At 56.1% G+C, this 26,292-nt stretch overlaps 3 protein-coding genes and 1 long non-coding RNA gene across 8 annotated transcripts in view; 2 read left to right on the top strand and 2 right to left on the bottom strand.

Moving 5' to 3' along the window:
• The window catches only part of LOC117801855, a 30,477-nt gene extending 26,158 nt beyond the window's left edge, over positions 1-4,319 (bottom strand). The window contains exon 1 of the long non-coding RNA XR_004624612.1: positions 3,358-4,319. This is a non-coding gene — a long non-coding RNA (uncharacterized LOC117801855). The remainder of the gene's footprint in view (positions 1-3,357) is intronic.
• ACP5 (acid phosphatase 5, tartrate resistant) lies at positions 2,751-6,706 on the top strand. Of its 3 annotated transcripts, XM_034657826.1 has the most exons (7): positions 2,751-3,196; positions 3,532-3,603; positions 4,326-4,414; positions 4,670-4,930; positions 5,135-5,262; positions 5,388-5,733; positions 6,104-6,706. In XM_034657826.1, exons 4-7 carry the CDS (start codon positions 4,670-4,672, stop codon positions 6,374-6,376), a joined length of 1,008 nt encoding a protein of 335 aa, XP_034513717.1. In that variant the 5' UTR covers positions 2,751-3,196; positions 3,532-3,603; positions 4,326-4,414; the 3' UTR covers positions 6,377-6,706. The 3 variants fall into 3 exon arrangements, with proteins under 3 accessions (XP_034513717.1, XP_034513716.1, XP_034513718.1); XM_034657825.1 differs by lacking the exon at positions 3,532-3,603; XM_034657827.1 differs by lacking the exon at positions 3,532-3,603 and having other exon boundaries at positions 2,751-3,200.
• Positions 6,707-12,444: 5,738 nt separating this feature from the next.
• Positions 12,445-17,600, top strand: ELOF1 (elongation factor 1 homolog). Of its 2 annotated transcripts, none has more exons than XM_002930830.4 (4): positions 12,445-12,593; positions 16,273-16,406; positions 16,569-16,639; positions 16,945-17,600. In XM_002930830.4, exons 2-4 carry the CDS (start codon positions 16,291-16,293, stop codon positions 17,007-17,009), a joined length of 252 nt encoding a protein of 83 aa, XP_002930876.1. In that variant the 5' UTR covers positions 12,445-12,593; positions 16,273-16,290; the 3' UTR covers positions 17,010-17,600. The 2 variants fall into 2 exon arrangements, with proteins under 2 accessions (XP_002930876.1, XP_034513714.1); XM_034657823.1 differs by lacking the exon at positions 12,445-12,593 and adding an exon at positions 12,873-12,986.
• Positions 17,601-21,108: 3,508 nt separating this feature from the next.
• Positions 21,109-26,292, bottom strand: part of CNN1 (calponin 1) — a 6,313-nt gene continuing 1,129 nt past the window's right edge. The window contains exons 2-7 of one of the 2 annotated variants that reach the window (XM_002930829.4): positions 25,015-25,136; positions 22,754-22,820; positions 22,515-22,652; positions 22,216-22,326; positions 21,571-21,717; positions 21,112-21,490 (exon numbers count right to left, since the gene is read on the bottom strand). In XM_002930829.4, coding sequence (XP_002930875.2) covers positions 21,245-21,490; positions 21,571-21,717; positions 22,216-22,326; positions 22,515-22,652; positions 22,754-22,820; positions 25,015-25,136 — 831 coding nt within the window. In that variant the 3' untranslated portion in view covers positions 21,112-21,244. Of the gene's footprint in view, positions 21,491-21,570; positions 21,718-22,215; positions 22,327-22,514; positions 22,653-22,753; positions 22,821-25,014; positions 25,137-26,292 lie in introns of both variants that reach the window. The other variant, XM_034657822.1, reaches the window with a different exon arrangement.

Below are 26,292 nucleotides of genomic sequence, written 5' to 3'. Positions count from 1 at the left end.
GAACTCACTCGAGGGATGAAGCCAGGAGAGATGGGGGAGGGTGGACACTCAGACTGGAGGGAAGAGTGTGTGTGTCCTGAGGGCGTTCCTTCATTCCATCATTCCCCCCAAATTCCTCAGCAATGACCTTTCTGTGCTCCAGATTCCAGATGCCAAAGAAAGCAGCAGTGAACCAGACCAAGAGAGTCCGTGTCACCTAAGAGCTCATTCTGCTGGGGAGACAGACAGAAAGCGAGATAAGCACATGTGTGGTTTGTCAGGCAGTGATAAGGGCTACAGAGGGTGAGGAGGGTGAGAGGCACACAGGTGGGGGTGGGGTGCGTTTTTGGAGTCTCTAGGGAAGGAAGGGCCTTTTAGGCAAGTGAAATGGCAAGAGCCAAGGCCTTGAGGTCAGAGTGAGGCTCTATTCCAGGAAGGGTGAGAGGCTGCAGGAGTGTGACTGCAAGGGGAGAGGGGAAGTGGGGAGGGCAGGGCCTCCAGAAGCCAAAGAAGGAACTCAACCATAGGATTGACGTTGGTGTTGGGAAGCAAGGCAAGAGTGAGCCAAATCCTGATCCACCTGGTCCACCTCCACAGAAAATGGGTAGAACAGGGCTCCACTGGGCAAATGCAAGGATAAGAGCTTATTCAGAACCCAGGCGGTGACCAAGAGAGATAAAACCAGGAATNACCCAGGCGGTGACCAAGAGAGATAAAACCAGGAATCCATATGCTCAGCACAAAGTCTGGTTTCTTTTAATCATGTGCCCATGCTTTTGGACTTTCTCATTTTTTTTAAAGATTTATTTATTTATTGGTGGGGGGCAGAGGGAGAAGGAGAGAGAATCTCAAGCAGAGCCTGACATGGGGTCGATCTCACAACCCTGAGATCATGACCTGCCTGAAACCAAGAGTTGGACACTTAACCAACTGAGCTACCCATGCATTCCTGCACTTTTTCATTTAAAAAAAAAACACAGAAAATGTTAACACTTGAAAAAGCTATAAAATGGTATGTTTCACTGGTATCTACTTTCCTGAAGACAAATGTAGGCATAGAATAATCGACAGGAAAAAAAGTAATGGATAGTGACTCTCCAGGCAGGGGTATGACAGGCAAGTGTAATGGTTTTCTTTCTGTTTTTCAGTATTTTCTAACTTTTTTATGAAGACCATGTACTACAAAAAGATAATAAATATAATCTTGTGAGATCTCAAAAAAAATAAATAAAAAAACACAGGGGCGCCTGCGTGGCGCAGTCATTAAGCGTCTGCCTTCGGCTCAGGGCGTGATCCCAGCGATCTGGGATCTAGTCCTACATCAGGCTTCTCCGCTCGGAGCCTGCTTCTATCTCTNAGGGGCGCCTGCGTGGCGCAGTCATTAAGCGTCTGCCTTCGGCTCAGGGCGTGATCCCAGCGATCTGGGATCGAGCCCCACATCAGGCTTCTCCGCTCGGAGCCTGCTTCTTCCTCTCCCACTCCCCCTGCTTGTGTTCCCTCTCTCGCTGGCTGGCTGTCTCTCTCTGTCAAATAAATAAATAAAATCTTTAAAATAAATAAGTAAATATTAAAATTAAAAAAACACAGAAAGTGGAGAAGATAATCCCTAAAACACCCTGGCACCATCCACATAAAGAAGCGAATGTTAACACTTAGTACTAAATGCTTCAGATATTTCTTCAGATAAGGAGAAAGTAGAAGCCCCCTTCCCATCCCCCTTTGTCCCTAGCTCCTGTCTCCCCAGAAAACACCTGTTGCCCTGAATCTGAAATGGGGTCTTTTTTTCCTGGGTTTACATTTTAACATATAGATATGTTAAGAGGAAGTCTGGCAAAATAACTAACAAGACTTTCCAAGCCAAAATCCAAACAGTACATAAAATATAAAATGGAGAGAGAAAGCCCCACCCCATCCCCAAAGAAAGGAAAGTAATTAATAGCCAGAGTATAAATTTCCCTGCCCCAACAGAGCAGCTTTTCCTGTCTGTCTTGTTCACTGCTGGGTCAGCTGGTACTGGGCATACAGTGGGTGCTCAATACGTGTTGAATAAAATTTTAGGTTTCTTGGATCATTCCCCTTTTGCAAAGTAAACTTTTTTTTTTAATTTTAGAATAATTTTAGACTTCCAGAAAAGTGGCAAAAGATGCTGCAGGGCCCGCCACGATCATTCAGGCTTTATTTGGACGTCACCAGTTTTTCCACAATTGCCCCTTTTCTGGCCCAGGATCCCACATTTCATTTTTCATTTTGTCCTCAAGTCTCCTGGGTCTCCTGCAATCTGTGGCAACTCCTCAAACTTTTCTTCTTCATGACTGGGACATTTTTGCAGAGTATGGGTCAGGTATCGTGTAGAATATTACTCAATTTGAGTGTTTCCTGAGTGTTATTTTTCTCACCCTCAGCTTGTGGTTATGGGTTCCCGGGAAGAAACCCACAGAGGCAAGGTGCCCTTCTCATGACATGATGTCAGCGAGACTTATCCCCAGGGATGTTCGCCTGGACCGTTTGGTTAAGGCAATGTCTGTCAGGTGTCTCCCCTGGAAGGTTGCTGTCTTTTGCTTTCCTATACTTTATTCTTTGGATGAAAGTCACTAACTCCTTCAAGTCCAGTCCAGACTCAAAAGGAAGCAGGAAGGGTTGAGTTTCAGCTCCGGGAGGGGCATTTCCACTTACACTTACTTGTTATTCTTTCTAGGGAAGATTTGACTTCTCTGCCCTCACACCCATTTTACAGACCAGGAAGCTGAGGTTGAAGACGACATACTTCCTCACTAGAGGCCCGGCCCAGGGTGAGGCCCTACCCAGCCATTGCGAGCTGTGGGCGCCCCAGGTGTGAAGGAAGGGGGAGATTCAGCCTGCGTGGGGGCAGAGCGAGGAACTCCGGTCTCTGAGCCCCGTCGCTGGCCTGAGCTGCAGCCCAATCGGCGGGCCTGGGCCGCCCCCCTGGGGTGCTGAACCCCATTTTACAGATGTGCCGCCTGCGCCCCGGAGGAGGCGTGGCGGCGCTCGGCGGCCCAGCCGGATTCAGGGGCGCGGCGGCCGGGGCCCCGGAGGCCGAGGCGCCCGCCCTCCCCGCCCTCCCCGCTGGGGATCACCTGGTCCGGTCCCGGACCGGTCGGGAAGGCCGTGGCCTCCTCCAAGCCGAGCCGCCCGCCACCGCGAGCGCCCCGCACCCCTGCCACCGGGCCCCCCACGACGCCGCCGGCCCCGCCCGACGGTAGGTGAGATCCGCCTGGCGGGTGTGAACGCCGCCGAGGCCCCCGGGAGGGAGGGGGCTCCACCTGCCCGGGTGACCCACTTCCTGTTTGTCCGGGCTGCGGGGGGCGGGAGGCACAAACAGCCGGCCTCTGCTGGGTGACCCGGGGCAGGTCACCTTACCTCGCTGAGCCGGTGACCTCCGCGTTGAAAGAGGGCCCCCCCCCCCCCCGCATCGGCCCGTCGTGAGTGTGCAGGGGAGAGTCACGGGAGGAGGAAGGCAGGGAGGTGAGGGGCAGGTCAGACAGGGCACCGGTGGGGGCCCCACTGCCCCAGCGCCCACCTGCCTATTCTCAGGGGCAGCTGGCACTGGGAGGCCCGCAGGCAGCTGCTGACGATGTGAGAGGGTCAAAAATCAGTGGTCACGTGGTATGTCACCAGCTGCCCCCGCCTGGGTTCCTCCTGTGGGAGTGGGGGGTGGGGAGGAGGGGAAGGTGTGGGCAGGACTTCCTGGAAAAGGGAGACCCTGGTGTTTGGGGGAGGGAGGTGACCCTGGGACTCAAACCCGGATGTTGTCAAACACACAACTCACGTGAGACACAACACAGACCCACAACTCACGTGAGACACAACACAGACCCACAACACGACTCAGGCCACAACGCAGGGACACAAATCAATATCCCACACAGTCCCACTTTAGAACCCAGGCAAATGTCACTGACATGCCACGCGGGCCTTGCAAGGCTCCGTGTGCACAGCTACAGGGACAAAGGACTCCCAGGCACACAGCAGACATGTGACCCAGGCTGGCACGCTTGGCTACACACAGGAAACAGCGCAGACACACCCAGACACAGGCAGACAAACACGTCCCGGGAGCTTATGGACACACAAGATGTGTCTGGCTGGGGCACACAGATACAGCCTCGGACACCACACACAGATAACGGGGTGCCTCAGACCCATGACACAAGCAAGCTCATGTGGGCACACACGGAGGCTGCACTCACTTGGGGGCCAGACCCCCCAGCCAAATCCCGTGTCCAGCACTGGGGAACTCCAAAGCTCACATGACCCAAGGGGAGGGCTTCTGGAACAGTCTTCGGAGAAACTGCATCATCCTCACTAATGATCCATTTCCGCCCCAGGGAATAAAGGCTCGGTGACCACCAGTTCTGCCCAGGAGCTCCCCTGCCTCTCTGAGCCCCCGGTTGACTGGCTTGTGCCTCCCCCAAGGGTGAGTGCGGGGTGTGGGATGAGGGTGGCCAGAACAGGCCTGCACAGCCACCCTTCCCTGCCCCTGAACCCCGCCTACCCTCTGACCCTCCCAGCCGACAGCCGGCTCTTGCCCTGAAGTCCTGGGAACCAGGGCCCCACCCAGGGCTTCCCCCGGGGCCAGCCCTGCAGGGAGCTGTCTCCCCCTCTCTCAGAGCAGGGGTCTCAGGGGCCCGCTGCCCATGCCTCAGCCCCAGGCTTGTCTCTCCCCTCCCAGATGGACACACAGACTGTGCTGCTCATCGTGCAAGCCTTGCTGGTGCTCCCCCTGGCCGACGGAGCCAACCCCGTCCTGCGCTTCGTGGCTGTGGGTGACTGGGGAGGAGTCCCCAATGCCCCGTTCTACACTGCCCGGGAAATGGCCAATGCCAAGGAGATCGCCAGGACCGTGCAGATCCTCGGCGCAGACTTCATCCTGTCCCTGGGGGACAATTTCTACTTCACTGGCGTGCAGGATGCCAACGACAAGAGGTTTCGGGTGTGTGCCACTGGAGTGGGGTGGGGGACGCATGTGGAAAAGCCCCTCGACCTTTGGACTCTGGAGAGGGCAGAGGGCAGCTGACAGTTGTGGGTACCTAGAGCACTCCGTGTCTCCCTTGGCCCCAGCACAACTTGATGGAAGCGTCAGGGTAGCTGCTTGACCCTGGGGTTTTTTGGGGGGTGTCCCTTCTGTGTCCCGCAGGAGACCTTCGAGGATGTGTTCTCTGCCTCCTCCCTCCACAACGTGCCCTGGTACGTGCTGGCTGGCAACCACGACCACTTGGGGAACGTCTCGGCACAGATAGCCTACTCCAGGATCTCTCAGCGTTGGTGAGCCTGCCCCACCCCCCCCCCGCCACGCCTCACCCACGTGGACAGAGAGGCCCCCTGGCCTGAGCCGAACCTGGGGCTTATCGACTCCAGACATGTCCCCACTGCCTCTCTCTCCCCTGCAGGAACTTCCCCAGCCCTTACTACCGTCTGCGCTTCAAAGTCCCGCGGTCCAACGTGTCTGTGGCCATCTTCATGCTGGACACGGTGACACTGTGTGGCAACTCTGATGACTTCCTCAGCCAGCAGCCCGAGAGGCCCCGTAATCCGGCGCTGGCCCGCACGCAGCTGGCCTGGCTCAAGAAGCAGCTGGCGGCGGCCAAGGAGGACTATGTGCTGGTGGCCGGCCACTACCCCGTGTGGTCCATCGCCGAGCACGGGCCCACCCACTGCCTGGTCAAGCAGCTGATGCCACTGCTGGCCACGTACAAGGTCACTGCCTACCTGTGTGGCCATGACCACAACCTGCAGGTGAGGGGTGTGCGGGTGAGGTAGGGAAGGGGGTCCCCAGTCCAGCGACACACTGGGATCCTTCTGCTGCTTGGGGGAGTGTCCCTCAAGCTGTATGCCGTCTAACCAGGAAAACAGCCCAGTTTCCTAAAAGTCAGCACACTAGCCACCAGTGGCCAACTGCTTACTCAGTTCTTGGGCCGTGAAGTAGGATTGGTACATTGCTACAGGGAAGGAAACTCAGGCCCAGAGGACTTCTGGTCCTTGCCCAAGGTGATTCTGGGGTCAGGGACAGACCTGACCCTGGACTCCAGACAGGTGGGCACAAAGCCGGGGGTCAACCTCACGGAGGGGCGGAGCCCCCCACTGACCCGGCGCCCTCCACGCACAGTACCTTCAGGATGAGAATGGCGTGGGCTACGTGCTGAGCGGGGCCGGAAACTTCATGGACCCTTCGAAAAAGCATCAGCGCAAGGTCCCCAATGGCTACCTGCGCTTCCACTACGGGGCCGAGGACTCGCTGGGTGGCTTTGCCTACGTGGAGATCAGCCCCAAAGAGATGAGCGTCACTTACATCGAAGCCTCGGGCAAGTCCCTCTTCAAGACCAGACTGCCAAGGCGAGCCAGGCCCGAGCGCCCACGAGTGCACCACTCTAAGGCCTGAGGCAGAGGGGCTGCCCTGCCAGGGGGTGGCTGGGCCCTGCTGGGACCCGTGCCCATGGGCAGGCTTTCTCACGGGTCTGCCGGGCCGCAGCAGAGCAGAGGGAGAACCACAGATGAGGAGCTGGGGTCCCAGGTGGCCCTTGTGATGAGGATGCCCATGTATGTGAAAGACACATGGACACGTGTACCAGCCGGAGCGCTGTGCCCCGTAGCCAGGCTTGTCCAACCCGAATTCCGGGCACTGGGGGCAGGGAGGGAAAGCCTTCTCCTGAATCAAGCATCTTTCTGTCACTGCCGAATATTCAATAAAAGCATAGTTGCAGAGGCTGAACGTGTGAGCTAAGCATCTCTTTCCTCCCCTCGACGGCATGTCCCATCACCTGGGTCCCATGGGGTCGGGGCTCTCCCACTCCCCGCTCTGGGCCTCCATCTCCCAGCTGGCCTCAGGTATGGATGCGATTTTAAGGAAAGACCAAACAGAAAGAAGGGTTACCACACCAAGCACACCTTCCTCCTGCACGCCCAGCTCCCCAGGGGCACCCGCCACAATTTCTCATTTTCCTTCCTGCCACGATCCAGCAGGGCCCTCCATCATAATAAAAATACCGCCCACCTTTTCTTACACAAAACAGCAGGATACACACCACACAGTTCAGCACATCCTCTTTCTGCTAACCACAACGCGACTGTCCACAACAGAACATTCCTTTTTGTTCAACTCCATATATGGAATTGGTAACACAGTCATATGGATCGAAAATCTAAGGTTTATAGAAAATGAAATACCTCCTTCCCTCCCTGTTCTTCTGTCCCCCTCTCCTGGAAGGAAGGAACTTTTTATAAATGCCTTGTTTCCTTCCAGGGTTTCTCTTTTCAAATAAGAGCATACATGAACTTGTTTTCTCCCCTCTCCCATGGACCTGCACCTTGCTTATTTGTTGTTTTCAAACCAACTGTGTGGACGTGTCATTGACACATTTAAAGGGTGCCGTTCATTGAGTTTTGACACAGGCACACACAGCCACAAACCCACCACCACAATCAAGATACAAGCATTTCGAAACCACAGCCCCAAAGCTTCACTTTGCACTTGGCTGTTGCTGCCTGTTATACCTGGAGATCCGCCCATCAGATCAGGGGAGTTTCTGAGCCTTTCTACAGCTACAGAGATCCCGCCTGATCCCACTGTCTATCTAACTAACCAGCCATTTACCCAGGGTTGTCTGAATTGCTTCCAATCCTTTTGCTGTCCTCAAACATCGCTGCAGGGAGCTCCTCTACGCATTCATTTCCTACGTGTACAGATACATTTGTAGGGTAAATGGGATACGTTCCCACAAGTAGGACTGCCCTTCTTTATGGCCCTGGATCCTGGCTGGGGCCTGTTGAAATCTTTTCCAATCCTTCCCTCTTTCCAATACAGCTTCAGGGAGCCTGGGTGGCTCAGTTGGGTGAGTGTCTGCCTTCAGCTCAGATCACGATCCCAGGGTCGTGGGTTCGAGTTCCCACGTCTGCTTCTTCCTCTGCCCCTCCTCCCACTTGTTCCCTCAATCTCTCTGTCCCGAATAAATAAATAAAACGTTAAAAAAAAAAAACAGCTGGAGCCATGTGCTTTTGTACATCTGTGCAAGTAGATACATCAGAAGCCTTCCAGAAGCAGAATTATGTCAGGGCCCATTTCTTACAATAAATGCTGAAAGCAGAGTATTCATCCCGAGTCAAAAGCTGCAGAGAAGCCCAGTTCCCCTCGGCGGGCGAGCTGAGTAACACCCACCCACACACTGCCTGAGCCTTCCAGGGAGAGGCAGGTCGCAGAAACTGCTCTGCTGGCCCGCCCTCAACTGTCACTTCAGCTGCCTCAGGGCGGGGACCCACTTGTGTGGCTCCAACTGTCGGCCCCACTGAGTGAAATGAAATAACAACTTGGAGGGGCCCCTGGGTGGCTCAGTCGTTAAGCGTCTGCCTACGACTCAGGGCCTGATCCCAGAGTCCTGGGGTCGAGCCCCACATCAGGCTCCTCTGCTGGAAGCCTGCTTCTTCCTCTCCCACTCCCCCTGCTTGTGTTCCCTCTCTTGCTGGCTGTCTCTCTGTCAAATAAATAAATCAAATAAATAAATAAATAACAACTTGGACAAAATGCAACTGAGTTACTTCCAGGGAGAGGAACAGGGTGGAAGGGGCGCCTTCCATTTGCTACGTCATAGAAGCTGATATTGCTGCACTTGTTACAGACGCCCAGGTTCCTGTGCACATCCAGCAAAGCTCTCTCACCAAAACGCCAGCCCTGAATTCCTTCCAGCTGATGTTTATCTGCCTGGCATTACTACCAGCCAAGCTCTATGCCAAAAAACACCATCACTTCTACTCCTGACCCTTGAGGCAAGGGCCAAAATCATCCTTGCTTCTCTGAGGACGTTCGAGAAGCTCAACAGACTAAGTGATGCACCCAAGGTCATGTCCAGGAAGTGGCAGACCCTTAATCTTAACCACAACAGTTAAGGCGGTTCACAGCTACCCGGCCTCTTCCCACTGACTCAGAGGCTCCGGGCAGGCAGGGATCTGAATCAGAAGTCAGCCCAATGTCCCTGTTCACAGGGCCCAGAGCGTGGAATTAGCCCAATGTCCCTGTTCACAGGGCCTAGCACGTGGAAAGGAGAAGTGACACATCCGAGCTGACACAGGGAATGAGGGGCAGGGAGCGGCATTGTCACCCAGGCCCTCTTCTCCACAACGATGGAGTACTGCTGCCAAGCATCGAGCCTTGTGCCAGGCAGCTGCAGACCCAAGGAGAGCCAAAAAGAATAAGGCAGGGCGGACACTCGCCCTAGAAAGGTTTCCATCCAGTTCAGGGGACGACACCAGCTAGCACGCAGCCACTGTTAGAAAGATGCCTTCTAAACATCCAAGAACAAGATGGCAGAGCTCCTCAAGGCCACTCACAGGCTCTCATCTCCTCTCTACTCTCCCCAAGCAACCTCTAGGGATCCAACCGTCATGGATATTATCATCCCCCCACCTCCTCACACCAGGTGCTGGGACAGGCAGTAACACTCTCTCGCGGCCAGTAGCTTGTCGGGGAGGTCAGGCCACACCGGCAACAACCTCGCAGGCCAAGAATCACGTATAAGAAGGTGAGAGACCTGCCTTACGAAATGCACTGTCATCAAAACAACATGACACGAGCTCAGAGAAAACATCCAGAGGCAATCCAGAAACAAATTCAAGAGCACATGAGAACGTGATGCAGGTGGAAGGCGGCGCTGTAACTTCACGGAAAGGTGTTATTTGCCTTGTCAATTTTCCCAGAAGACAGAGCCTGAGCCCTGCTTCAGACCACAGACAAAAATTAAAACCCAGAGGGCTCACATATTTTAGCATAGAAATAAAGTACAATAGGAGGTGAAAATGAACACCCACACAAAGATCTGAATGAGACGGTTCAGAGTAGCTCTATTTGTGGAAACTGGAAACAACCTACATGTCCATCAACAGGTGCAAGAAGGATAAACAAACTGGTCCGTCCACACAAGGGAATACGCGATACATGAAGTAAACTACTGATAGACACAACGTGGACAAGTCTCAAACCGAGCAGGCTGAACAAAAGAAGCTAAACTCAAGACTATACATGATGTATGATTCTGTTCATCGGACTCTCTGAAAAATACGAAGCTATAGGAACTGAAAACAGATCGGTTAGTGCCAGGGGCTGGGGGCTGGGGCAGGGGCTGACTACAATGAAACATGAAGAAACTTTTCTGGGGGCTGGGGCTCCTGAGTGGCTCAGTCGGTTAAGCGTCTGCCTTCGCCTTAGGTCACGATCTCAGGCTGCAGGTCATGAACTCAGGCTCCTCGGATGGAGCCCCACATTGGGCTGCCTGCTCAGTGGGAAGTCTTCTCCCTCTTGCTCTCTCTCTCTCTGCCCCTCCCCCCTGCTCATGCTCTATCTGTCTCTCTCTCAAATAAATAGATAAAATCTTTATTTTAAAAAAAGATTTTATCTATTTATTTGACAGAGAGAGAGGCAGCGAGAGAGGAAACACAAGCAGGGGGAGTGGGAGAGGGAGAAGCAGGCTTCCCGCGGAGCAAGGAAGCCCTGGGTGATGCCAGGGCTTGATCCCAGAACACTGGGATCATGACCTGAGCCAAAGGCAGACACCCAACGACTGAGCCACCCAGGCACCCCAAAATAAATAAGATCTTTAAAAAAAAAAAAAGAAACTTTTTGGGAGTGATGGATGCTTTCACTATCTTAATTGTGGTGATGGTTTCATGGGTGTACACATGTCGAAACATGAAATTTCATACTTTACATGCAATTTATTGTCTTTCACTTATATCTCAACAAAGCTGGGTATGAAGGAAGGTAGGAGAAAGTGAGAAAGAGAGAAATAGAAAGAAAATAGAATGAGAAAGAAAAGAAACCAAGAAACCCAGCAATCATGAGTAAATATGGGATTGTCCATATATACTATGGCCGAGTTGCAGTATGAATTGTGTAGCTACTAAAAACAAAAGCTACTTGTATGTGTTTTGACTATTCAGTGTAAATACCTAGTTGCAAGGTAACATATAGTATGATTCCATCCTGTGCGTGTACAAGTTTGTATCAGCACTGAAAACGGGTCCGCTCGTCAGTTCCAAGGGTAACACTGCCCCCTAGGGGATACCTTGAAGATAGCTTAACTGAAAATAATCGCAATCCAAATTATTTTCCTGAACACCCTAACGAAAACAGCTCTTACCAAGGTCACCCGTGACCAAACACTTGCAGAGTCAACAGAGTCGATCCTCTTTCCTCATCTTAGTCAAACTCTCAACCACATGTGGCATAGCTGACCTCTTTTCCTGTCTTGAAATTTCTTCTGGAGGCTTCTGGGAAAGAACACCCACCTCTTTCTCCTCCCTATCTCTTGCTGACTCCTCCTCCTAACATCTAACGATGGGGTGCCCTGGTCTCCTTCTTAGCCCTCTTCTTCTGCTATACTTTGCCCCTCACCCTGAAACCAAGTGACCTCCTCTGGCTCCAAGGCTTCAGATAACCTCCCTAGGTGAATGACTCTCAAAATCACATCCAGAGCTTTCACCTGAGCTCCAGACTCCACTTTCGATGACCTGTCCCATACCTCTCTTTGCTCGTCTCAAAAATCTTGGCTAGGACACAACGTTTGATTTCTCCTCCAAATCATCTCCCTGAGAGGCAGCACCCAGGAGCTCCAGACAGTGGGAGTCACCTTTGATCCCTTTCTCTCCTTCACTCCATCAGTTCTGCAGGGACTATTTCTGTGTAACTCCTGCTCAGCCTTCGATTTCAACCTGAGCGTCAGCCTCCCAGAGAAGCTTTCCCCAACCTCCCGGACTAGTTTGGCAGCCCCCTCCACCATCCTTTGCTCTGAGATCCACACGTTCTCCTCTGCTGCACTGAGGAGTGCAGTAATTGATCCTTTATGTCCAGCCTCTTCTCTAAATTGCGGGATTCGTAAAGCCTTATTCCTATCTCCTCCAGCTCCAAAACAGTCCCTAACTTGGCCCACAAGACTCCACGTGATCTGGTCCGCGTATGCCTAGTCAACGTTTTCTGTTGCAACTTCAGCACTCAGTGTGGTCCGCGGACCAGGAGCATGGACGTCATCGGGGAGCTAGTTGGAAATGCAGACTTTTAGACCGCACACCTGACGTAATGAATCAGACCTGAATTTTAAGAAGATCCGCAGGCTCTTATTAAAGTTTGAGAAGAGAGTCCGACAAGCTCCCCCAGCACCAATTCAGCCATACTGGTATTTGCGATTCCTTAGCACTGAGATGCTTGAATGTGTCCGCAGTTGGGGAGATCCAGGTGGGCTGCGAGGGGCTGGGGCTTGAACTGGGAGAAAAGGCAAGTGAAGATACTGCGGCCAAGGGCAAGTCTGACTTTCCAAAGCTGGTACGGCCCACCCGCCACCGCTCCCGAACCGCAGTTAGCGCCACCCCCGCGAACTCTTCAGAAGCGACGGCGCGCACTACCACAGACCAAAGTGCGGAAGCCCTCGCGCAGGCGCACTGTGACCCCGCCGCCAGGCCGGGTACGCGAGTACGCGTGTGCACTGGAGGAGGCGGGGCCTGCTCGCGGGGCGGCCCTGGCCGCGGGTGAGAAGAGGAGAGGGGTTTCCGCTTCCGGCGGGAGACGGAAGCTACTGTCTCCCGGGTGAACGAGGCCGACGCAACGAGGGGAAAAGAGTGTAGGTGACGGTTCGCACCTGCGGGCGTTGGGGTTTGGCGTAACTGGGCGATCTTCTACTTAGGGACGCTCACAGGGTCCAGGAGGAGGCGTCGAGGACCCCGGGTTTGGGGGGTGGCCTGTTGGGGAGCTTGACTCCGCCGGACCCCAGCCGCCTAAGCGCGGCTGCTCGGTGGCCTGGGTCCCACGGGCGGCCGGCGGGAGGCGTCGCCGAAACCTCGGTGAGCTTGGAAGGACCGCTCACCCGCCGCTTCGTGAGTCACGGCAGGGTTGGGGACCGATCCCCTTGGCGCGCTTGGACTTAGGTCGCCACAGGGCAGGCTGAAGCCCCTGAAGCTTTGTATGCAGGCCAGACCCCTTTTCCGCCGTGGAGTTGGGGTGCTGCAGACGCCGGGTAAAATGAGATTCTGGGGCCCATGCGTACTTTCTGATTCAAGAGATGTATTCATTCAACAAGTAGTTATTGAGCGCTTAATGCATACCAGGCACTACCAGTGCTGGGGATTCAGCAGTGGGCAAATCGTGCCTCCCGCCCCGTTCCACTGGAGGCAGATCTGAGATGAGCTTCAAAAATCTGCATTTTTTGAGCATCCCCTCCCCCCAGGGGATTCTGTTACAGGTGGTACCCGGGGCCAGGCTTTGGGAAAACAAAACACTGCCCCGTGCAGGTGAGAACATAGACTGTAGAACTGGCCACACCTTTGGGGTCTGGCTGCTTTCGTCTGCTGCCCCATCTTGTACCCTTTCTCCCCATTGCTCACTGAGCTTCACCTGTACCAGTCTTTCTCTTTCTGGGGGGAAAAAAAGCTGCTTCTGCCTCAGAGCCTTCGCAGTTGCTGTTCCGTCAGCTTGGACTATTTTGCGTCGTTGCTTTCTCTCATCATTCAGGCCTCCGCTTAAATGACTTTTACCCAGAGGGCCCTTCCCACCCCCACTCTTAGCTGAAGTAGCTCCATTCCGAAAGTATTCACTTAGCCCTGACTGATTAATCTCCTAGCACTTACTGATAATTGAAATTATCTCTTTTATTACGTTGTTGAGGATTTCTCTTCTAGTAGAATAGAGGTTCCACGAGGGCAGACACTTTGCTGGCCTTGATTGCAGCATTGCTGTGGCTAGTGAAGGGCCTGGCATTGGTTCATTCATTCATTAAGTACACTTTTGGTGAATGCCAGCTCTGGGCCACCAGCATTCTAGGCTCTGGGGATACAAAGAAAAGACAGAAATCCCTGCCACCATAGAATTTATATTTGGAGGGAGGTGGCCAGGGAAGGAGATGCAGGGAGACCAATGAGGAGGCTATGTGAGCATGACTAGGACTCCGGACTCAGACCATGGTCTTGGCAAGAAGTGGACAGATTCTGGATGTCTGTTAGAGGTAGGGCAGCAGGAACAGGATCAGATAAGGGGTGTGAGAAGGAAAGAAAGGAATGGAGGGAGAGTCCCAAGGTTTTGGGATAGATGGATTTGCTATCTGCTGAGATGGGGAAGACCGGAAGAGCCTGTTGAGGTGTCGGCTGCCTGGTTTTGGATGGGTTATGTTTAAACGTGTGTTAGCATCAGGTGAAGGTGTATCCGAGGCAGTTAGACGAGCCAGTCTGCAGTTGAGAGGAGACACTGAGGATGGTGAATCGAGAGGCATCACTATAGAGGAAGCCCTAAGGCTGGGCTAGATCTCCATGGGGGTGAGTGCAAATGAATGGAGCCCAAAGATTGAGCTTGCGGGCTCATGTACCATTAGACACGTCAGGGCTGGGGCTGGGGGGAGCAGCAGAAACTGAAAGGAGCCACCAGTGAGGCTGGAGCAGAGTGCAGGGTCCTGAGAGCCGCATGGGTAGGAGGAGGGACGAGTGTGTCCAGTGCCCTGAGAGGGGGGTGAGCAGAATGGTGGGGAGGTAGAGGGAGAATGGGAGGAAATGAATGAAGACAGTGAGTGCAGACAGCTCTACGAGAAAAGCCCACAGAATGAAGAGGTGGTTGTGTTTTTGTTTAGAAAGAGAGCCCCAGCTTGCGAGTGGTGTGAGTGGCAGACGGAGAGAGAGAAAGAATCCCAAGCAGACTCTGTGCTGAGCTCAGAGTCCTACTCAGGACTCGATCCCATGACCCTGAGATCATAACCTGAGCTGAAATCAAGAGTTAGACGCTTGACCCACTGAGCCACTCAGGCGCCCCACGAGGTGGTTGTTTTTAAGGTTGTATTTAATAACTGTGTTTGTTAATGATCTAGTGGCAAGAGAGAATCTGATGTTGGGATCCAGGACACAAGGTAACAAATTGTTTTTAAGGGGAGCATGGACATTCTTTCATAGCAAAGGAGGGAAGGGTGTCCTGGGGGCTCGTGGACATTCTCCATGGACTAATTCTCTTTACTCAGAGAACTGGGAACACCCTAAGCTAAGAATGAGGGTGGTATGTAGAAAGCGATTGCTAAATACGAGTGAAATTCCAGTGTGCATTGTGGTTCAGGGTGGAACGGTGCTAAAGCCACACAGGTGGGGGAGAGGGGGAGCAGCGAGAGAGGAGAGCGCCTTGGGAAGGCACTCCCAGGTCTGATGATCGTGGAGCCCTGGCTTGGGAGATGTGCTCAGTGGTCACCCTTGCTTCCAAGACACCTGTCCCTCTGATATTTGACCCCATCGTTTCCCCCACATCGTGTTCTTCCTATGCACTAGACATCAGAGAATGATGCCACCGTCTCCCCCACCCCCCACCCACCCTCTCCATCCCCCACCGCCTTAGGAGTCATCCTGGACCCCTCCTCTAACCACACTCACTCCACCGATTTGTCTTAGTCTCTCAGCCACTGCCATCCCTGCATATCCTGGTTCTGACTTCATCTGCATCCAGACCGCTGACCTGTTCTCCTCGATGCCTTAGAAAGGCAGTGATTTTATCCTTTCTCTCCCCACCGCCCCCAGTAGCCATGCAAACACCTCCCACCTGCCTCTGCTCCCTCCTTAGCCTGCCCCTCACCCCTGCCTGTGTGGCCCCCAAAGGCTGCCGGGGGCCCCCAGACACTGTCCTCAGTCTTGGTGCGTGGCGTGTCTCTACCCGAGATGCCCGTCCCCTCTTCTTTGCCCGGCAGCCCTTTATCCAGAGGTTCGTCGGAGGATCTGTCAGCTGCCTCGAGTGTCATTCCTCCTGGGTGCCACTTGCATGTCCCTTTGAGAACAGGAGCTGTTGCTCCTAAAATCACAGGCTTCTGAGCACTTAGGTCCCGCCCAGCCCTGTGCAGCTGGTCTGTTGGAGTCTCTTGTGTCATCCTCACCAGGAACAGTGGTGTCCTTTGTGGGTGCCGACGATGGACGGGCCAGGTCTTGTGCCCGGTGCTTTACTTACCGCGTGTCGTGGGTGCCCCACGGGACCCCTCTGAAATAGCAGCTTCATCTCTATTTTACCGACAGGAAACGGAGGCGCAGACAGTTTAAGTCACCAGCCTGGGGTCACTCAGTAAGTGGGGGACCATGATTAGAACTCAGGCCACCTGATTCCAGAGCCTGCTCCCATCCACCCTGCCCAGAGTGTGCCTGGATTGTCCGCCTGCCTGGGGACTGGGAGCCTCAACCCTCAGAGGCGGAGCCTCACGTGCCAGCCAGGCCTTCTTCCCAGTCTGCTTCCTAGAGCATCAAGTTAGAGGGCTCTGTGGGTCCCCTGAGTTGCTGACTTTTGCCCCCCCCCAGGTTTGCCCTCCTACAGACATGGGGCGCAGAAAGTCAAAACGGAAGCCACCCCCCAAAAAGAAGATGACCGGCACCCTAGAGACCCAGTTCACCTGCCCCTTCTGCAACCACGAGAAGTCTTGTGACGTAAAAATGTGAGTGAGGGATGGGGCCTCCTCTTTCTTCCCAAAGTCAGGAAGCAGCTTCCCTGCTCCCACCATCCTCCTTTCTGCCCCAGGCCTTCGCAGTTAGGGGGATCGTCACCCAGAGACACAGGCTCCTTTACTCACCAGTCCCTCCACCTCCTGCTGTTCCAGGGATCGTGCCCGCAACACCGGCGTCATCTCCTGTACTGTGTGCCTAGAGGAATTCCAGACGCCCATCACATGTATCCTTGGGAAAACAGGCTTTTTCTGGAAGGTGGGGTGGGTGGGGAGGGTTGGGGGCAGTCAGAGTTCCCCTGTGCCGGGTGTGCTGCCCTAGGGCACCTGGCCAGGAGCAGGGGGACTGGACTCCAGTCTGCTCCTCTGGCCCTGCTGTATGCCCCGGTGCAGGGCTATGACTCCCCAGGGGAAGAGGTGCCACCTGCCGGCTTACGTAGGGTGCAGGGTGGGGACCCGGATGACACCAGTGAGAGGTGTGCACAGGGAAGGGGTCCAATGCCACCAGTTGCCCTTGACTTCAGCGGCCCAGATCTGTCAGAACCAGTGGACGTGTACAGCGATTGGATAGATGCCTGCGAGGCGGCCAATCAGTAGCAATGCAGAGGACCCACTCCCTTGGCAGTGCCATCTGCAGTGGACCTGCCCCACTGGCTGCCAGTCCAGAGACATTCCAGGGTCCAGGGTGTGGGTCCAGGGCCTTCACAGCCCTCTGTGTGTATGGAGTGGGTGTGAGTGTGAGTGTGTGTGGCTGCGAGCGTGGCCGTGGCAGTGTGCTTGTGGACACGGACTGGAGGTGAGGTGGGGTTGTTGTTCCCCCCCCCGCCCCGAGGGGGCCTGAAGTGCTTCACTTGTCTCTGAAAGCCTTTAACTTGCTCACTCCTCCTCGGAGCCTGTGTCCTGACATTCTGGGCAAGGACAAGGCCAGCAGAGGCTGCCTCGGGACCCTCCAGCCTCCTCAGCCTCCTCACCAGCACCTTGCCCTTTTGAACCGGACTGCCCTCCCTCCTTCCCTGCCTTCCAAGGCCTGCGGCCTGAGATTCAGAGCCACAGTGTCATAGCCTCCTTGGCCAGGCCGTGGTGGGACAGCCCCTTTTCATGTTTAGTTGCTTTTGTAGAGAAGGAGGGGCTGGGTCAGGGATAGCTGTCAGCCCCAAGCCCTTAAATAAAGCAGCCAGTGCAAACTCCTGCCTCTCTGTGATTTCCTGGGTTCCGGGTCAGGCCCAGGGGCTCAGTGGGGGTGAGGAGGAGATGGAGGCATGGGGAGGTGGCCTAGCGGGCCGTTGGAAATGGGGTTTGGTTAGTCCAAACTGTCCATTTTGTCCACGCAGCAGGCATTCAGGGTAAAACCAGGGTCGTGCTGGGCCCAAGGAACATGGGCGAACCCACAGACGTCTGGCCAGGCATTTACGGGCACAACAAAATGGGGCCAGTGAAGCCTGGGGTGGGATGGGTTGGGGTGACCAGAGAAGGCTTCCTGGGGGGAGCCCAACGGAAGTAACACTCCAGGCCCACCCTGTGCCAGAAGCTGCTCTCAGGCTTGCCGGCCTTACCCCACTGGGAGGCGGGTGCCCCAGGCTCACAGGTGACAAAGTGGTCCAGAGATGGGAAGTCACTGGCCCGGGGTCCCACATCCAGAGGGCTGCAGAGCGGGGCCTTGAACCCAGGAGGCCTGGCTTCATAGACCAGGGTCTGTCTTCCTATGAGTCCAGGGTCCAGGCTGAGGGAACAGCTCATGGCTTCCTTGGGAGGAAGTGAGAGCACTGTAGAAGAGGAAGGGTCCGTGAAAGGGACCTTTTCCCAGGGGTCATGAGGGGTCACTAAAGGCTGGAGGTGGGGCCAGACGCACATGTGTGATACCATGAATAGTGGCCTTTGTCCCTAGTTCCGGGCACAGAGTTCCTCAAACCCTTGCAGTTTCCTGAATGATAGTGTCTTTTGTCACTCGAAGGCGCCCCTTCTGATCACCTGAGTTGATGCTGGTCACCAAAAAGACAGAGTGATCGCTGAGTGGGACCCTCGGTAACACCCACAACCTCTGAGGAAGAGAAGCGGGGGGCTACACGTTAAGCTGTATAAAAACTTCAACAAGATTTGATGAGCTCAGGATTGGTGAGCCCGTGGAGCTGCTGGGAGAGTAGGGCACTTGGAGAGGGCATGGGAGCCCCACACCCCATCCCCACATTTTGGCCTGGGGCACCTCTTCCATCTGGCTGTTCCTGATTTATATTCTTTTCTAATAAACCGGTAATCTAATAAAATACGATTTTTTCTGAGTTCTGTGAGCCGCTCTAGTAAGTTAATCAAATCTGAGGAGGTGATCTCGGGAATCCCCGATCTATTCCTGATCTATCAGAAGCACAGGTGACCACCTGGACTTGGCAATGAGCCTGAAAGTGGAGGGACAGTCTCATGAGACTGAGCCCTTATCCTGTGGGATCTGATGCTGTCTCTAGGTCGTGTCGGCATTGAGTGAATTGCTTGGTGGTTTTGGAAAAAATGCCCCTGAACCTGGCTGATGATGAACACCTGTGCATTGCACAGTGCCCTCCGACGGACGTTCTGGCAGCCTGGGGCCGAGCAGCACCTGCACCTGGTCTCGAGCCTGGCACCAGGTGACCTGTGCTTTGCATTCCTCCTTCATATAGCAGGAAGGATGATGGAACCTTCTGGGGCCATGCTGAGGCTGGCGGGGCCTAGCATGGTGCCTGGGTTTGAGTGACTGGGACTCACCCAGGCCAGTAAGGGGTGTGAGCAGCCGAGGGAGGGAGATGCTGAGCTGGCTGGAAGTCTGGGCCACTAGGACCAGCCGCTGGGTCTGGCATGTGACCCCCCCCAGGCCTACCCTGCCCCTGGCATGCCCCTCCCTGTGTTCCCACCTCCCCCTCCAAAGTCCCAGGTAAGGTGTCCGGGCCCAGGCAGAAGCCAGTGGGCATGGGCAGAGCCTCGGACAGGCGCCTGGGTGGGGGGTGCCCTCAGGGGTCCAGCAGAAAGGGGGCTCATTCCTCTGGCTTCCAGGGCCCGCCCATCCCAGTCACACAGGCCAAGTGCTAATATGGTGCTGTTTTCCTGAGGAGGCAGGGCCCTGGGCCAGGCATGGATCCTCAGCATAGCTTCCCCATGCCGGCCCTGGGGGAGCAGGACCTGCACTAGCCAGGCCAAGAGCGCCTGGAATCCCTTTTACGAGGCCCCAGGGGCTGTGTGCGTCTGTGCACGCGGGTCTCCTGGTGTCTGTCTCTGCAAGTCCCCACGTTCCAGCTTCATCCCCTGCTCTGGGGAAGGAAGGAGAGAACACTGTTCTCTAACCCCTGCCGCTGCCACCGCCCCCTCTCCCCGCCCCGGGCCTGGCTACATCCCCTCCTTGGAACTCTGACTGGTGGTCTCCAGGCAGGATGGCTGGGGCTCACATCACTGGGACGACAAGGTCCCCTCTGAAGTGTGGGGAGGTTGAGGCTGGCCACACATTCCTAGGGCCCTGGGCTGGCAGGCCAGACTCCGGAATCAGCCCTTAAGAAGAGGGCAGAGCGTGAGCCAAGCTCACAGGGCAGCCGCGCCGGGCAGTCGGCTACTCATGGGCTCCGCGCCAGTCTTTTTTTTTTTTTTTAAAGATTTTATTTATTTATTTGACAGAGATAGAGACAGCCAGCGAGAGAGGGAACACAAGCAGGGGGAGTGGGAGAGGAAGAAGCAGGCTTCCAGCAGAGGAGCCTGATGTGGGGCTCGATCCCATAATGCCGGGATCACGCCCTGAGCTCAAGACAGACGCCCAACCGCTGTGCCACCCAGGCGCCCCGCGCCAGTCTTTAAATGGCCATTGCTCTGGGCCCCCAACCTGCCCATCCTCCTTCACTGCCTTGTCACCTCCCACCCGCCCACAGTCCACTCCAGGGCGGAAGGGGCCCAGCTGCCTGCAGGGCCTCCAAGACTTGGCTTGTCCATTCTTATCGGTCAGCGCCCGGTGTCATCCCCTGTCCGGAGGCCCGGTTTCATGTCAGCTTCCCCACATCCCCAGGAGGCTCTCTGTCCTCCTCTTCCTGATGGGAAGACAGGCCTAGGGAGAGCAGGTGAGCTGCCCCAGGCCACCCAGCTAGTGGGAAATGGAACTGTGGTTCACACCCCATCTAGCCTGTTCCAGGACTCGGGCTCTTTTCCACCAGCACCCCAGGCTTCCCAGAGAGGCAGGTGAGCGCTGAGCACGTGGGTGGGTATCGTGTATATGGGCAAGGCTGTGTGTTGATGTGTCTTGAGTGGGAGGGCGAATCGCATGTGTGTATCTGTCAAAGGGGAGTGTATGTGTGTGGATTTTATGTGTGAGTGCCTGCCTGTCCTGGGTCCAGCTGAGTGGCTGCGCGCTCCATGTGTGTATCTCACAGTGTGTGTGTGTGTGTGCCTGCGCCAACGTGTACATGGGAGACGGAGCGTCTACGAGCACGGCTGTTGGCACATGTGCCAGAGCCACGCAGGCTCCGGGACAGAGCAGCCCTGAGACGATGATTTTATAGCCATTTATTGTGCTCCAGTGAAATAGAAAAAGAAAGTGCTCGCGTTAACAAACGCCGCTGTCACATCCACGTATGCCAGTCGCTGCAAACCAAACTGCGTGTGTCCGCTGGGTCTCTGGGCATGCAGTTTGCTCCCACTGCGGGAATNGGAGGGCCCCCTCCCCCACCACAGGCTCCCCAGTCTGAACCCCCAGTGTTAACCCTGTAGGCAGGTGCCAGGGGGCTGGAGGACGCCATGCAGGGGGAGGGGGTCGGCGGGGCCAGCTCAGCCCTGCCAAGAGCAGCAGCCAGCCTCCCTGGGGGGGAAGGCGGGGTGGGGGGCCCAGGGCCCTAGGCAGAGTTGTAGTAGTTGTGTGCGTGGTGGTTGTGGGCGGGCTCGCCCAGCTCCGGGTAGTCAGGCGTCAGGCAGTACTTGGGGTCGTAGACCTGGCGCGGCAGCCCGTACACCGTCATGCCCCGCTGCGAGGCCCCCTTGTTGCTGCCCATCTGCAGGCTGACGTTGAGCGTGTCACAGTGCTCCATGCCCAGCCCTGGCTCGAAGATCTGTCGCTTGGTCCCGGGTGCAGTCATGCCGGCCTGCAGAGGCCAGAGCAGTCAGACTCTGGGAACGGCGGAGGGAGGGGCCCCACCAGCCCACCCCACGAACCCCCACACACCTGGCTGGCTCCCTTGTTGGTGCCCATTTGCAGGCTGATGGTGGCCTGGTCCAACGGCTGGTCTGTGCCCAGCTTGGGGTCGTAGAGGTGACGCCGGGTGCCATAGGCCGTCATGCCCTGCTGGCTGGCAAACTTGTTGGTGCCCATCTAGGAAGCCAGAAGGAGAATCATCCCAAGGGTCGCAGAGCCTCACCCCTGGCCACAAGACGTAACATGTCAGTGGACGCTTGTGTGGCCCTCTAATGAGCCACTGCTCCGCTCTCAGGCTCTGGACCGGAAACTGAGGCCCAGAGAAGGCATGCTCCATGACCTGTCAGTGGCTCAGAGCACCAGGGTCTGACTTCCAGGGTTCGAGCCCCAGCCCGTCCGCTTATCACCTGGGCAGTCCTGGCAAGTGAGCTAGCTTCTCTGGCCCCCCGTTTCCTCATCTGCATAAAGGGTGTCATGATCACAGCACCCACTCTATAGGGCTGCTGGAGGAGTGAGTTAGGGTGCCGAAAATGGCAAGCACAGTGCCCGCCATACATGTGAGCTAAAGCCAGATATCCTGTGCCCCAAAGCCCACAGAGACCTGGGTGCCCTCCTGGCCTCTGCGACCTCCCCGCTCAGCTCAGCAGCAAGACTCAGGTGAGGAAGGGCCAGTACCTGCAGCCCGATGATGTTCCGCCCTTCTCTTAGCTTCTCTGGCTCAAATTTCCGTTCCTGCTTCTCTGCATACTTCACACCAACATTCACCTTATTCCCTTTCGTCTTGGCCTGGGGAGGGCCAAGGGAGCAGGGGCTGACAAGGGAGCCTCTGGGCCACATCGTCCCCTCCTGGCACCTGCTCTCGCCCTCCCACTCACACAGGGCTCGGGGGCACAAGCGGCCCCACTCACCGCCCAGACCCTGCAAAGCCACCTCCCAGCGCCCCGGCCCCTTACCCACCCTTCAGCCGCACTCACCATGCTGGCCAGGGCCAGGAGGGTGGACTGCACCTGGGTGTGGTTGGTGTTCTCAAACAGGTCGTTGGCCTCAAAAATGTCGTGGGGCTTCACCCCATACTTGGTGATGGCCTTGATGAAGTTGCCGATGTTTTCCAGCTGGAGGGGAGCGGGCAGCGGTCAGTGGAGGGGGAGTGGGGTGGGGGTGTGAGGGGCTGTGCACCAGGGGTTGAAAGAGTTAAAACAGAGCCTAGGCTCACCTGGTGCCAATTCTGGGTTGACTCATTGACCTTCTTCACGGAGCCTGGCTGGAGCTTGTTGATGAACCTACAAGGGATCAGGGGTGGGGAGTGAGAAAGGCGAGCCACACACCCCCCCCCCCCCCCCCGCACCCATGCCCAACCCGGTGGGAAAAGGGGTCTGGATGACAGCCAGTGGGTGGTTTTGCCGGTTCCTGCTACAGCCAGCTCAGCCGCAGCCCCGCTGATCCGCCCTGCACACCCAGGCAGAGATGGCAAACTAACCTCGTGGGTGCTGGGCTCGGGTCTGGGCTTGGGTCTCTAGCAGAAAGCCCCCTCACCCCCCCCACCCCCGCTATGCGGGAGTCTCTCCTGCTGCGCCCCCGCTTCCCTGGCCGCCACGTTTCCGTCTCCTTGGCCTTTAGGGGGCGCCTGCACTGTGGAGAGCCCGCAGCTCAGGCCTCCCACTTCCCTTCTCTGGCCACACTCACCCCCTTGATCTCCTCCAGTCTCTCTCGCCTTTACATGCCACCGACACACCAACAACTCTCCACTATTTCCCTGCAGCCAGGCCTCTCACTCCCCAATCCAGCGCCCTACATGGCATCTCGAAGCAAGTGTACCCACCCCAGACTCCTGACACCCACTTCTCCCAACTCAACTCCCTCCATCCTCCCAGGCTCAGGAAACATACCCTTCCAGGTGCTCAGGCAGGGCCCTCCGATTTGCTCGTGACTCTCCTACCCCTTTCTCCCATCCCATACCCAACCCCTCAGCATGTCCGTTGGCTCTGCCTTCGGAAGGCATTCAGAAGCCCACGGCTCCTTGACACCCCCACCCTGCTCTGAGCTGCCCGCGTCTCTCTCCTGGGCTCTTGCAGGGGTCTCCTGTGGCACCCAGCTTCCACCTTGTGCCCTGCAGACCCTCAGTAGCTAGAATGGCCTTTTCAAAGTAATTCCAGCTACTACCCCCCTCAAAACTGTACCATGGCTTCCCTTCGGAATAAAGATCCTAATACTTAGCATGACTAAAAGGCCCTGTATCATCTGGCCCCCAGCTAACTCCCTCCACTTCCCCTCTCCTGGCCATTCCTTGAACTCACTAGGCTTGCTCCCACCTCAGGGCCTTTGCACCACTGTCCCTCTCCTCCCCGCCACCCATCCCCCACCTGGCCCACTCTTTCCTCAGATGCCCTCCCAGCTCCCTCACTCACTTCATCCAAGAATCTGCTCAAATGCTACCTCTTCTGAAAGACCTCCCAGACCATTCTGTACAAAGCAGCAACACTCCCCCCGCCCCACCATCCTTCCCTGCTTCTCTTCTCCATGGCACTTCCCACCACTGGCAAGTACGGGATTATTTCATGGATTATTTGATGAATCTCCCCCACTAGGACTCAAGCTCTGTGTGAGCTCGGAGTAAGTCGGTTGTTCAGTATCCCCAGTGCCTAGACCTGGAACGCAGCAGGTGCTCCATAAACTCCAGGCACGTGAATGACTGCATGGGTGAGTGGCTCTGCGCTCTTCAATGCCCAAGCAACCCTGTCTGAGCTGGGACACCAAGATGTCCCCCTATTCCTTATTCCCACTGGATATATAGAACAAGACCCCCCCACCCCCACCACCTTTCCAGCACCTAGACCTTGGTAAGCCTGCACCTTTGGGAAGCTTCCCAAGGTCACTCTTTGGCCATCACGGTCACCCTGCACTGGGTGAGACTCAGAGATACAGAAAGGACCCCACTGGGCTCAGGGCCCTACCCCACGTTAGTATCACCATAGAATCTAGAACCAGGCCTTGGGACCTGCGTGGATTTTCATTCCTCTTGGTGATTTAAATTCTGAGAAGAGTAGAAAAGCAGGGCCTACTTAAATTACCATGGCATAACTCTCATGTCACCAAGCCAGTGACGAACAGCCATTGTTGCCTGTTGCCTTTTAGCTGTTCCTTGAACACAATATGCTTGGAACTCTTTCTTGGAACCTCTCTTTCTTGGAACTCTGGAGGCCATAAATGGGCCTGCCCCGTCTGCGTGGTGGTTAAGCCTAGATTCTGGTCATTTCTGTTGGAACAGCATGGGACTCTGGGCGATGTGTTTTACTTAACTGAGCCTCAGTTTTCTTTCCTGTTAAATGGGCACAATGATTCTTTACCGCCACTCTTTCAAGGTCTCAGCTGTAAAGTGCCCAACCCCGCTCTGAGCTCATAGTTGTTTGAGGGGTTGAGGGGGAGGGATGGATGCCCAGGTCAGGGGCAGCCCAAGGCAGAGTCTGCTCCACTCACTCGCAAAGAATGATGCCATCTTTGAGGCCATCCATGAAGTTGTTCCCAATGCGGCGCCCTGTCACCCCTTCGATCCACTCTCGAAGCTCCTGCTCCCGCTGGTGGTCATACTTCTGGGCTAGCTGGGGGAGGGGGACATGGAGGAGGTGGTAAGGACGCAGTGGGGAGCAGAATTAGCTCCCCGGACCCAACCTGAGGTTCCCTAGGCCTGATCTTCCCCATCCCTTCCCAACTAAGGCAATTCTGCCTCAGCATCCATGGGGGGGCTGAAGTGGGCCGAGGGCCAGGGCTGAGGTGGCACCTGCCCAGGGGGCCATTCCGGACATTCTGAGGTTTGGCACCAGAGAATGCAGACAAGGGGGGTGGAGAGTGGGGTACTCAGAGCTGGCGGGCGGTGCCTGGTCTCTTGGTTCCCCCTCCAGGCCAAACTTGGGGCTTAGCTTCCCCTGGCCCTGCCCCCCAACCCCCTGCTGGAAGCCTGGTCGCCCCAGGCAGCGGAGGAGGGGCCCTAAGGAGGTGGCTCTGAATGCTGCCTTGCAGGGGCTGTTCTGCCTTGCATGTCTGTCTGCCTCAGTGTCTCTCCAGGGGCTCATCCCCTGGGAAAGGCTTGTTTTTGTCTGACTCCTGGCCCCATGCATGCATGGCTGTATTTCTCTCACTCTTCCCGACCCCGTGCCCTCTGTCTCTCTGCAGCTCTGTCTTTCCTTGGCGCTGTCTTCCTGTCCCCATCTCTCTGTGTCTGGCTGGGGGTGGGGCTCCTGGCGCGCCCATCTCTGCCTCGCCAGTGGCTTTGGTCTCCGACTCCAGGTTCACTGCCTCTGGTGGGGGTGGGGCTCGTCTGTCTCCTCTCTCGGCCTCTCCATCCCTGTCTCGGTCTTATCTGGCTCCTGGCTCACCCTCCCCATCCGTCCCTCTCAAGTCTCAGGCTCCCAGAATCTCTGTCTACGTCTCTCTCGCCCTCTTCCCCCTTCCCCACCCTGCCCCCTCCGTTTCTCCAGAACCCTCCGCCCCAGCCCAGACAGGCTTCCAAGACTCTGGGGTACAGCGCTGCCCCTTCTCCTGGGGGAGGAGGAGGTGGGAGGGGGCGGCCCCTCACCTGGCCCCGGCCCTGCCGCCCCCCTCCCCACCAGCCCGGCTTTATAAAGCAAACCGGCCCTTATATAGCGCGGCCTCGCGGGCCGGGCTCCCCGAGGCCGCCTTATATGGCGCGGCGGCTTCGAGCGGCTCTGGGGCCGGCGCGGGGGGGAGGGGGGCGGCGCTGGGATCCCGCCCGGCCCG

The sequence above is a fragment of the Ailuropoda melanoleuca genome, chromosome 4 (assembly GCF_002007445.2).
Source record: "Ailuropoda melanoleuca isolate Jingjing chromosome 4, ASM200744v2, whole genome shotgun sequence".
NCBI lineage: Eukaryota > Metazoa > Chordata > Mammalia > Carnivora > Ursidae > Ailuropoda > Ailuropoda melanoleuca.
Note: the sequence above shows the minus strand (reverse complement) of the source record. Positions and strands in the feature narration are given on the sequence as shown.

Bases quoted from the DNA above. Each gene is read 5' to 3' on its own strand.
- ELOF1 (XM_002930830.4), top strand. From the start codon at position 16,291: ATGGGGCGCAGAAAGTCAAAACGGAAGCCACCCCCCAAAAAGAAGATG. The intron at 16,407-16,568 runs GTGAGTGAGGGA...CTGCTGTTCCAG, and splicing joins AAGTCTTGTGACGTAAAAAT to GGATCGTGCCCGCAACACCG. The intron at 16,640-16,944 runs GTATCCTTGGGA...TCAGCGGCCCAG, and splicing joins ATTCCAGACGCCCATCACAT to ATCTGTCAGAACCAGTGGAC.
- ACP5 (XM_034657825.1), top strand. From the start codon at position 4,670: ATGGACACACAGACTGTGCTGCTCATCGTGCAAGCCTTGCTGGTGCTC. The intron at 4,931-5,134 runs GTGTGTGCCACT...TGTGTCCCGCAG, and splicing joins CCAACGACAAGAGGTTTCGG to GAGACCTTCGAGGATGTGTT. The intron at 5,263-5,387 runs GTGAGCCTGCCC...TCTCCCCTGCAG, and splicing joins TCCAGGATCTCTCAGCGTTG to GAACTTCCCCAGCCCTTACT.